This window comes from Olea europaea, chromosome 7 (genome assembly GCF_002742605.1).
Source record: "Olea europaea var. sylvestris chromosome 7, O_europaea_v1, whole genome shotgun sequence".
Lineage (NCBI taxonomy): Eukaryota > Viridiplantae > Streptophyta > Magnoliopsida > Lamiales > Oleaceae > Olea > Olea europaea.
In genome coordinates, this window is record NC_036243.1 from 21,981,691 (window position 1) to 21,994,507 (window position 12,817).

The 12,817-nt window shown below is 35.5% G+C and overlaps 1 protein-coding gene across 1 annotated transcript; it reads left to right on the top strand.

The window, feature by feature from the left end:
* The first annotated feature begins 10,408 nt into the window (after positions 1–10,408).
* Positions 10,409–11,413, top strand: LOC111398065. Its single transcript, XM_023025019.1, has one exon. It carries the CDS (start codon positions 10,409–10,411, stop codon positions 11,411–11,413), a length of 1,005 nt encoding a protein of 334 aa, XP_022880787.1.
* The last annotated feature ends 1,404 nt before the right edge of the window (positions 11,414–12,817 follow it).

A 12,817-nucleotide genomic window follows, 5' to 3' on the forward strand; every position in this document is an offset into this window, starting at 1 on the left:
CAAACTTTGACATTTCCCTTACCTTATATAGAGACATATGTGTCTTATAAGATGTATATCTATCCAATATAAAGTGATAATGATTTAGGAGACGTGCTGGAAGTCTTAAGGCTGAAGGAATTAAATGTTAGATTGACAAGTTTTCACAAGGTAAGTAGGAGGTGTCTCCGTTGCAGCAACATTTAACTTTCTTACTATTATCTTTGGATCCATTTATGATATAAAATATATATATTCATCCTATATTCAGTTCTTAGGGAGTATGATACGAAATTGATGCCTTAAGCCCAAAGGAATTGGGCGTTAACATGACAACTATCTCAAGCATGAGGTGTCCAAGCACGATGTGTCTTCATTGCAGCCATACTTGACTTTCAACCATTATATTTGGATGCATTTGTGACTTTTAAGATTTACATCCATCCTATATTAAGTGTTTAGGGAGTAGACACGAGATTGATGCCTTAAGGCTGAAGGAATTCAGTGCTAAAATGACAAACATCCCAAGCGCGAGGTGTTCAAGCATGAGGTGGTCACTTGTAGCAAAAATCTGATTTTATATATATCTTTGCAGGCACAAACCAAGTATCCTCGACTTATTTTGACGTGTCTACAATCCATTTCACTTGTTCTAAGATCCCAAAGTATTTTATAGAACTAATTCCTCAACCGTTCATTTAATTACTTACCCGATTGATACCCGATTCTCGATTAATTTCCACAATTCGCACCTCAATATATATAACGTCATATGAGACATATATTATCGCGTCATGATCATGTCCCTTTATGTCACATGTCCCAAATATGTCAATTACCTATCTAGGGTTTAACGTGATCTCGAACAACCGAATAGAAGGCTTGAACTTTTGTCGATACTAATTTTCGACCTTTTCGATTTCCATTACTTACCAAGCTAATCTTCAACATCTAGTTAACCTAATTTTCTATCATAGCTCAATGAGAAATTCACTACTTAGGTCAAGGAGTCAAATATCATCACTATATAAAGATTTTAAAGCCTCAATGATCAAACACACGTTTTTAAGAGAAAGTAATTAGGAAATTGATGCAAATGACAATGTAATTAGCATGGAATGCATTAATCATATTGGCCAAATGTAGAAAGTGAAATTTGGGGTATTACCAAAATAATTAAGGTAAAGCAAGCTCATCGGCTTCTTCTTTTTGTTCTTTTGAAAAATCAACGAAAAATTGCCTTCAATTGCTTTTTAAACTTTTTGTTGGACCAAAATGTCTTTCATTGTTTGTTGCCAAATTGAAAGAAACACATTTTCTATTAAAAATCCCCATATCAAAGTTGTGAATTATCATTTTTACGAATAAATAAAAAATGCACAAAATCACATTCAAACCACACAAAATAGTCCTAGGACCACAGACAATGTACTCCGTCCTAGATTTCCATGGTTTTGTAAGACTCACAATTTTAGATCAAGAAAATATTCGAACAGATAAGGTCTAGATATTCTAATGGAATTAATGACACAACGAAATTGACAATGCAACAAAATAGATATGTCCAATCAAAAGAGATTTTATAAAAATTATAGTACAAGGAACAATATACTAATTTATCAAAAATAAGTACTCGATCGAAAAAATTAAGAGCAAGTAATCCTAATTTCTAGCACAAGCAATGTTACCCCATCATGGTAACCCCAATCCTAATGTCACCCCACAGGGGATGTGCTAATGCTGAAATTTAATGGGATAAGTCAATTTACAAGAGTCCATCTGAGTCCGTAAATTATGAGAGATACGAATTTGCTGCTTTAGAGCCTCCACCATTCGCCCTAAAGATTTAGTAAATATATCAATGCAATTAGCCGCGAACATCGATCGATATCCAGGGGCAAAATCGTCCAAGTTTTCTTGCATAACCTGAAACACAAAAAATTGATGTTAGTACATTCAGATATCAAAATAAACAAACTGCCCGAAGGAAGCCCGTCAAAAAAATGTCGTCATGTGGCACCGCCAGAGGGCTACGCGTTGCCAACGTTGGTCGCTACTGGAGTTATGCGCCTCTGGGAAAGGGGCGCTTCTACCTGCTGATCTCAGATATGGGCTCAAAATTTTCAATAGGTCAACGATTTGGTCGGATTCAAGATATACAGGTTCGGCTCCTTTGAAGAACTTCGCAAATTAGCCACCTTTTTGTCAATTTCTGGTCGAAAAACAACCACCACGCTCTGATACTAGATATAGAATGTAAAACCAAGACTACCAACGCTTTACCGGGCTCAGTTTATCAACCAATCGATGCTACCAAGAACAACCACCAAAAACTCCCAAATGGTTCCTACACTTACGGTTGCTATAAATTACCCATCAAAGATACCAAAAAGGAAGCCAATATCACACATGAATCAAACCACAAAGGCAATAGAGATGGGTAAATCGAGAGTGGGTAGAAGAGTGAAGAAGAGGCAACTGTAAGTTCTCGCACCAAGGAAGCAAAGGAGATGTGAACCATTTAACCAAGTAAAATGGTCATACAAAGTAATTAAACTTAAGGTCAAATAGTGGTCCAAAGGCCCAACACAAGAATAATGGGCTAATAGAACGGGTATAATCATTTAGCTGTCCAAGTAAGTGGGATGAGCCACGAGCAACGCTAATAAATTAGGTTGCTTCAAATGGCCCACACAAATTGGGGTTTGATTGTTCCATTTGAGGCGTTGATATAACGTTCAACCATTTGGTCTATACCAACTGAAAAATAAAATTGAGTTAACATCACAGCCCAGGGAGGTCGTTTGAAAATAATTTGCCTCAAAATTATCGAAATAAAATAGCCAAATATGGTTCATACTAATATAGAAAGCATATGAGATTTTTAATTAAGGAGTTCTACCTTGTAACTAGTTTGAGATACTCTGGACGAGATGACACATCCAAATATGGCACATAATTTGCAATATGAAAAAGAACTACTCATACCATTTTAAAAGCATTTATCATAGTAATGTTGAAGTGTTTTGGGATGATGTACATAACGACATTAGGGATGAAGTTATGAAAATTGGTATATTGATGCTCATTTTTCCTTTCATATTCATGCCATTATACATGGGTAACAAAAATTTATAAGAGGATCATTGATTCTCCTCATCGAGATATTTCTCTGAGGGGTCTATCTGAGATATCATTCAAAAACTATCAAAAGAAAAAATACATTTTATCAACGATATTTTTGCTAAATGTCAATATCTCAATACTTATCATACGATTCTTGTATTTAGTTATGTATGTTATACATAGTGACATACATTTTAATTCTTTGTAGAATAAGTCTTTATGAAAAAAAACTTTCTAGTATGGAAGAAATGGACAGGGTGAGGCTCAACTAAATTTTCAAAAAAGACCTTGATCCTTTAATTGCAGCCAAAAAAAATGTTGGTCCCCATGTACAAGATAAATCGTCGTTTGTTATTTACAATAATGATTTTTAATAAAATCCTTATCACACCTCACACCCATTTCTTTTATTGTTGCATCTCTGCAGATTCATTTTCTAGGAATAGAATTTTTCCAAAATGTAATTAAACTCACATTGCAATAGAAAAGGCTGCACAAAATTAATCTTAGAAAAAATGCAGAGCTCAGGGCTATTCTTGATGGGATAATACTAGCTAGAGGCATTAGATATTTTAACATTTGGGTTGAGGCAGACTCTAGTGTATCCATTCAATGCATCATCAAAGGAGGAGGAGGACCATAGGATATTCAAGGCATATTCCGAAAGATTGTAGACACCATCTCCTTCGATAGAGACACAGTTTCCCACATCGACACAGAGAGAAACCAAGTAGCATATGCCCTTGTTGCAGAGGGTTGGGATCTGATAAGAGTGCAAAATATCATAATTTTTTCCTCTTAATTATTGCATTCGTGTTATTATTTGGTACCAAAATGCACTAATTATACTTATGCTTTGATTCAGGTAGCATTTTGGTAGAAAAGTTGAAATTTAGAAGAAAAGAGCGAAAAAGGACCATAATGGAAGAAAGTGAAAGTTCAAGGACAAAGTTGAAAATAATCCATAATGAGACGAGCGATGGAATGATGATTCAAGAAATCTAGGAGTCAATCGGGTGTAATTTGAGGTCAAAAAAAGTGAAATATTACCATAACATCTTCACAAATCAATTCTCAATTGAAAAAGTTACGCACCGATTCTCAGCCTCATGTTAAGACCCATTTTTGAGATGGAAAATGGTTGAATTGGAAGATGATTTCTGAAGCAAGTTGTAGCCCTTCGAGTTATCTTTCAAAAAAAAAACTTGAATTACCTCAATCGGACATTGGCAGAAAAAGTTATGGCAAAAATACTAAAAGTTGTCCAGCGGAGGAAATGGTGACAACTATGCGATTGCATGGTTATAAAGTCATGCAGTCGCATGGCTGCCTTCCGAGAACTTCTAGGGCCATTTTGGTTGAACCATGCGGTCGCATGGGTATTTTTTAAGGGTGAAATCCCAGATTCCTATTTTGACGCAGACATTTATGGAAACTTGTTTGGCACACGTTTTTAAGCTTAATCTCGACCCAGAACATCATTCTTCCTCTCCACATCAATTTTCTCTCATCTTGGATGAAGAAACTCCATGGAAGGCTAGAAATCCTTAGTGAAGCAAGGGAGGAACTTGATTGATATCGATTATTTCAACGTTTCTCATGCTTGTAATATGATCTCCATTGCTAAACAATTCTAGATTTGTATTTCTTGTTCTTATAAATATGTTTTGAGATTGGTTTAATATATATTAGTTTTTCATGGATTTAATCATGTTCTTTCCATCGAAAAGCATTGTTGTGAGATTAATTTAACTTTTACTATATTTCGCATAGATTTAATCATGTTTTATCTTTCGTAAAATGAACCTAATTGTTAAATTTCAATTTCAACTATCTATTGGTAAGATTCTCTATAATTTTATGCTTGACGTATAAAGTGGATTTAGAATCTGATTTCGATAAATTAAAGCGAGTATATGTTATAGGAACTCTATATTTTAGAATTACTGTAAATTAAATTGGGCCTTAATGTTATATTCCCCAATTAAAGTTTGATAAAAAAATCTTTAATTGAGTACATGAATGCATGATTGATATTAAATGATCCGAACCAATCAAGGAAATCCCGGCACTTCACTATTTCATACTTTGATTCAAATCCCGTAAATTCACATATTAACATTTGAACACATTTCAAATTGATATATTATCTGTTACACGACTCACAACGAAAATCCTAGTTTGTTGGACTCTTTAATTAATTTTCCATCTCCTTGTGGATGCGACACCCCAAGGCTATACTACAATCACTGTGTTACACTTTAGGCATAATAAAATTTTGGCGTCGTTGCCGGAGAGACGGTTTAAATACTTGAAGGATTCTCGAGCAAAAGGGTGACTTCGTTTTTTTTAAATTCTTTTAGTTAGTTTAGTTTATTTTCTTAATTATTTTTTTATTTCTCATTTGGTTTCATTTTTTTGTGTTTTATGAACATACTTCAAGACGAGTGAGGGCGATTTATTGCGAGGCCTCAACTAGTGTTTGAATCACTTTCTAACCCTCTTTTTGATATCGCATCTGTTGGTACGAATATCACACTACACAACACAATGTCTAATAGTGAGCATGACAATGCGTCCTATAGGACCTTTCATGATTAACTTCACCCCACATGCACATCTACAATGTCATGCATCATGTTTCTATCTATCATGCCACGTATGGACCTGAAATCGGGAATGATTCAACTTCTTCCAAATTTTCATGGTCTTGAAAGTAAAATTCCATACGTGCATAGTAGGGAGTTTGAGCAGGTAGTAGCAACCTTCCATAGTCAACATGGTGTATTGGATGTAGTCAGGCTAAAATTGTTCCCATTTTCACTCAAAGAACGAGCAAAAAGCTGGCTATATTCACTGCGACCACGTTCGATTGGGACTTAGGCTGAAATGACTCAAGTATTCTTTGGCAAATACTTTCCCCATTATAAAACAACTGCTTTAAAAAAACAAATTTATTCTTTTGTCCAAATGGACAATGAAACTTTATACCAAACATGGGAAAGATACAAAGAATTACAAACCCTTTGCCCCTACCGCGATTATGAAAGTTGACGTGTTGTGAGTTACTTTTATGAGGGATTATTACCTAGGGAGTGCCAATTTGTGAAAATGATGTGTAATGGTGAATTTCTACAAAAAGATCCAGATGAGGCTATAGAGTACTTAGATGACTCAGCCAAGAAAGCCCATACCTGGACTGAACCTAGGGTTCGCAATGGGCCGAGCCGGCTAATGCCACGAGCTCGGCTCGTACTAGTGGCGAGCCGAGCTCGTGGGCTCGGCTCGTTGAAATTGGGCGAGCTCGGCTCGTGGGCTCGCCTACTTTTATATATATATATATAAAATAAAGAATAGAATTTTAAAAATAAAAAGTGTTAAAAAATACAAATAATTTAACGAAAACATTTTTTTATTTTTTTTATTTATATCATATTGTAATTTGTAATACTTTTTATAAGGTATAAAATATTAATATAATGAAAACGACTTATTTTTTGAAATACATTTACAAAAAATATTTTTGTTGATTTCTTTTTAAAGTTAATAAAGAATAGAGCTTTAAAAATAAAAAGTGTTAAAAAATACAAATAATTTAACGAGAACAAGTTTTTATTTTTTTTTATTTACATCATATTATAATTTGTAATACTTTTTATAAAGTATAAAATATTTATATAATGAAAACGAATTATTTTTTGAAATACATTTACAAAAAATATATTTTTTTGATTTTTTTTTAAAGTTAATAAAATGTAAACCCTCCTCCTTTATCCGGGCTTGGGACCGGCTACATCAATTTTAAGTAGGCGGAGTTAAAAATTGTACACGAACAACTTGTTGTATCGTGTACAATTTTTTAAAGAAAATTAAATTTAACGATTAAAAAATAAAAAAAATTTGATTAATATAATTAAATCAAATATAACTTACCTGACGACATGCAATTTCAGCGTATTTATCTTGTAGTCGAAAATGAGCGTCCTGCCAATCCTTCACACACATTAACGCTTCCAAAACATCTTCTTTCAGTCGGTTGCTGACATCAGTCAAAACCCTTTTACCTGCACTAAAAGTAGACTCCAAAGTAACAGTGCTAACCGGAGGTGTCAATAGATCTTTCCCAATTGCAAAAACAATTGGCCAACGTCTTTCATACTTTCGCTAGAATTCAATTACTTCTTCTGAAGTTTTTTTAATTGTTCTGTCCGTTAGCATATTATGATTGAAATAATCAATTAATTCGGCAGGCATCGCATTTTGAGTTTCGGCTGATGTTTGATGAGATGTAGATGTAGACGACATGGTACTAGATGAACACATTGCAGTTGCATCATATCTAAATGTATTAATGCCTGGAAATAAATTCATTATTTCCGCAGCATCTTCTTCAGTTTCAGCAGAAGAAGTAGGTGCAGCAGAGGGTACCCGACTAACATTTGCACCCATTCTTTCCGCATATTAATCATACATTCCACATAATATTTGCTCTAAATTTTTATAGGTGATAGGTGTATCAAGTATTAAAACTTTATTGATTTGATCAATTACGTATTTAGTTCCTGAAATATTATATCGGTGGTCCATTGCACATGCTAAAGGAAATAACATAGTCAGTTCTTCCCAATATTTTCTAAACTTTAATTCCATAGCAATTAAAATTTCACTAAAAGCAGGATCATTTTTATATTTATGGAATGTTCTTGCAATTATATAAAGGCGTTCAAGCACCATACAACTTGTGGGATAATAAACGTCGGATAAAATCTTTGTGGTCTCATAAAAAGATGTCAAAAATCGTTTAACTTTCAAAGCTAAAATCCAATCGGATTCATTTAACATACCATCATCATCACTTCTAACATGTCTATTATTATAAAAGTCAGTTATTAAATTTTTGAAACCTTTACATGATTTTAATAGCAAGTATGTAGAGTTCCATCTATGACCTACGTCGCTAACAAATGTTTTAGCAGTCATCACCCCTAGTTCGGTACAAAAATCTTCAAATGCTTGTTTTCTACTAGGAAAGATCGTAATATAAACTAATGCATTTCTAATCCTTTGAAGTTCATCCTTTATATGTTTTAAACCATCTTTCACAATTAAATTCAAGATATAACACACACAACGAATATGAAACAAATACCCACCAAAATCAGGTTGAAGTGTCCTACACAATTTATCGACGACTATCTTATTAACACTAGCATTATCAAAAGTAAAAGATCGAATTTTACTCTCACAATGATATTCTCTAACAATACTGATAATAACATTATATATATTATTAGCATTGTGAGGAAATTCAATAATTCTAAAAACAATAATTTTCTTATGCATGCACTAAAGTGGGTCTATATAGTGTGCGGTTGCAACTATATATGCTCTTTTATTAACCCCTTCCCATATATTAGAAGTCAAGGATATAACACCCCCATATTGTTGCAAATCCATAATTAATTGTTGTTTTGAATTATTGAAATAATTTATTGTATCGGCACGAAGAGTGTTTCGACTTACCCCAACGTACCTTGATTGTAGATATTCTTTCACGAACGAGACGAAGTGTTGGTTGTCTGCAATAGCCAGAGGCAACTCAGTGGCGGCAACAAATTTCACCATTTCAGTTCGAGTCTCGTCCTCTGAATACACCCACGTGAATAGGGGTGAAGTTGTAGAACCGACGCCTGGACTGTCAAATTGTAATTGTGTTTGACCAGCTAGAAGAAGTCCATGTCTGGCTGCACATGATTCGTAGTGGCGGTTAAGATGAGTGGTACCAATTCCTTTTTGCCATGCCAATCTTTGTTGGCAGTATTTACATACTGCTTTAGATTCTGCAAGGCCATCAACGACTTTTCCCGTTGAAATCAACTTAAAGTGGTTCCAACATTTTGCTTGTTTTTTGGCCTTACGCTTTCCCCTCGCATCTAGGATATTTAATTGCTGATCTTCATCTTCATCTTCCGCTTCAGGAACGTTAATATCATCCAAATCGATTGGAATGTGGCTTCCCTGACCGTGAATGTGAACATCTTCAGGTATCGGTATGTCATTTAGACCGACAAATTCATTTGGAAATTGACTTTGCAGCGTACTAGGCGATTCTCTATGATGTGGCAATGGCTCAAATCCTGTATCAAACAAGCTCTCAGCAAATGAACGTTGATCCATTTCTGTGATTGTTTATGATGAAATCTTGACTAGATGAATATAAATGTAGTGAGATTGTGAGAATTGAGAATTTGATGAATTGAAATTGTAACTAATAAACTGGAAAAATTGAATTGATATTGTATATTTTGCAGCACAAGAGAGTAAAAACTCGATAATTGATATAATAAAAGAGAGTTGAGACTTGAGAGAGTTGTAATCTTGGAAGAGATTGATATGAAAAAAAATTTTTGGGGGAAGGGGGGGAGAAAAGAAAAAAAAAAGTTCAGTGACCAAATGGTCACTGAACAAGGCTTGACAAGCCACGAGCCCGGCTCGTGGCTCGTCCAAACGAGCCGCCCACGAGGGGCTCATCTACACGGCGAGCCGAGCTACGGTTGAGGCCCACTCAGCTCGTGCTCGGGCTCGTGATTTCACGAGCCCGAGCCGTCCACGAGCCCCTTTTTCACGAGCCGAGCTGGAGAACCGCGAGCCGGCTCGGCCCAATTGACATCCCTAACTGAACCTAGTGCCACTGAGAGTACTAATAGGGTACTACCCACTAGAAACACCACTAGCATAGGCATTTATCATCTTAGGGAAGAGGATGACCTTAGAGCCAAGGTAGATGCCCTCACTAAAAAACTCAAAATCTTACGTGCTAGGGACTTAAAGCCTATACATAGAATGTATCCCATGTTGAATCTTTAGGACCGTGTTTTATTTGTGGTGGAACTGATCATCCAGCTCAAGAGTGCGCTACGTACGATGAGATGAGGAGAGTTTATGAGTAATACTGCAATGCCTTTGGCACATATTAAAAGCCTTATTCTCCCTTTTTTGAAACATACAATCTAGGACGGCGGAATCACCCCAATCTCAGCTGGATATCTGAAGGCCTGCCAAATAAAGCTCACACTACACCTCCATATCAGTCCACATCCTCTAGAAACTCTTTAGAAGACATTCTACATGCATTTATAGAGGCACATAGTAAGACTAACCAAAAGTTTGAGACTATGATCACCCAAATTGTTGAAGAAAACAAGGAAATAAAATCTCATATGTCCAAACTAACTAATGCTTAGTTGTAGGAGAGCATGAAAAATTCTAAGCGCAAGCTCAACCGAACCCTAGGGGGCAACACATGGCACAAACTTCAGAATCAGGAAAGACCAACTTAAAGGAAGTGAATTCCATAACCACTAGATCTGGAAAAGTCATAGAACTAACCCCCAAACCTAGGGAATGTGAGAAGGATCCCAGTATCATAGAAAAGAGCACCCCTAGTGAGGAGGTAGTGAAAAATCCGTCTAGAGTACCCTTTCCTCAAGCCCTCAAGTCAACCTCAAAATCTTCTAGTCAACATAGTGAAATCTTAGAGCATCTCAAGCAAGTAAAAGTCAATCTACCTCTCTTGCACGTGATTCCCCAGGTCCCCATATATGCTAAAGTCCTTAAGGACTTGTGTACTGTAAAAATGAAGCACCGTGTCAAGAAAATTGCCTTCTTGACTAAACATGCGAGTGTCGTAATTGAACAAAAAGTCCCACCAAAGTATAAGGACCCTGGTTGTCCTATTGTTTCTTGTATCATAGGGAACCATGAGATTGCACAAGCTCTCTTCGACTTAGGGGCTAATGTCAACATCATGCCTTATGCTATATACTTGGCGTTAGGTCTAGGTGAGATCAAACCAACTATAGTGGTCCTACAATTGGTTGATCGGTCCACTATTAAACCTAGGGGGGCAGTTGAAGATGTACCAGTACAGATTGACAAATTTTGCTACCCTGTGGACTTTTTGGTTTTAGATGTGAAAGTAGATGTGAATGTTAACTCCAAGATTCCCATTATTCTTGGTAGACCTTTTCTCGCTATAACTAACGCTCTTATCAATTGGAGGAATGATTTGATGAAGCTATCTTTTGGGAACATGACCTTAGACGTCAACATCTTTCACGTCATGAAACAGCTTGAGGAAGATGATGAGTGTCATCAAACATACATGACTGATGCACTCGTTAAGAAGGAAGCACATGCGCTTATTGACCCCGACCCTTTAAATTCTTTCTTTTTAAATTCTGAAATTCCTGCAAGGTATGATAATGGAGAATATGCTAATATTTATGTTGCTTTTAATGATTTTTAGGATTATGGGACACCACCAATGACTACTTCCAATGAGTTTGGTGCAATGCACCGAAGGTTGACAACGCCCTGACTGGATGCGGGCTGAAGAAGGTAATATTGGGTCAAGCCAGCGACAATAAACAAAGGTGCTGCTTGGGAGGCAACCCAAGGGGAGTTCGTTCCCTTCTCTTTCTTTTTATTTTCATTTATACATTGTCTCTAGGTTTAATCCATGCATTATTCATTGCGTTCCTTTTATTTTTCATTTTCTGCATCACCCTTTCCATTGAAAACTTTTAGATATCTTATACTTCAGCTCATGTGATTCACTTCGACACTGAGGTGACATCTTTCCTTACCTTTATTTGGTAGACATGTTTTTGCATTTAAGACAATGCAATGTTTTGTTGGGGGAGAATTTAACTTAAATTTTGTTGTAAATTACATGATTTACATGGAATTTTAGTCTAAATTTTTTTAAGTCCCTAATTCGCTACATATTCTTCAATGACAATATATGCCACTAGGAATTAATGTTGTTTATGAAAGTTTGGATTTTGAGACATTTGCTAAATCTTTTTGCTTACACAAACCTTGTGGTAAGATAGTGGTTTAACACATGTGGGTAGAGTAGTTTCTTGCTGAAGTTTTCTTGTGAGAGTTAGTGAGGATTGAGAACCACCTTACACTAAAATAACAATGAGCAGTCATTGATTTTGTGAATTGAAAACTATTTTGAGAATATATGGCTTGTGGTAAGATGGTAAGTTACTTGGGAAATGATGAAGGTCAATTTAGGATTAACATTTAAGCCTTTCAAACCTTTTTTTTCAATAATTACAACCCTTAGTGATCATGTTGAGCCATACACACATGTATAGCATTTTCTTCATATACCCATGTTATACATACTTCTCCACATTGGAGTATAGTCTATTCATGTATTTATCCAACTTTTTACTTCCAAGCGTGTAGTAAGTATTGAATACTTATTTCTAAAAAATAGAAGCAAGAAAATGACAAGGGTTAGTATGTGCTCAAGCAAAAACCAAAAGACAAAAAAAAAAAATTGATTGATTTTGGGGTTGAAATATTAAAGAGTGTATTAATCGAAAGATGTAATCTATCGAGATGCTTAATGAGATGCCTAGCTACATACTTGAAAGTTCTTGAATCTTTGGAAACTCATTTTCATACAGCCTAAACCAAACCACATTACAACCTTTACATTGACTGTTTTGATCTCAAGTATGATTGTGGTAAAAAAGTGATGAATTCTCATTTGACAGTATGCCTATCATAAGATCAATGTTCGCTTGTTGCTCATTCAAAAACATTTAATCCTCCAAATTATGAGTGTATCCTTTTCTCTCAGCTCCATAGAGAGAATCACACTAAACACTTTGATACCCGTGAGTTACGG

Bases quoted from the DNA above. Each gene is read 5' to 3' on its own strand.
- LOC111398065 (XM_023025019.1), top strand. From the start codon at position 10,409: ATGGCACAAACTTCAGAATCAGGAAAGACCAACTTAAAGGAAGTGAAT.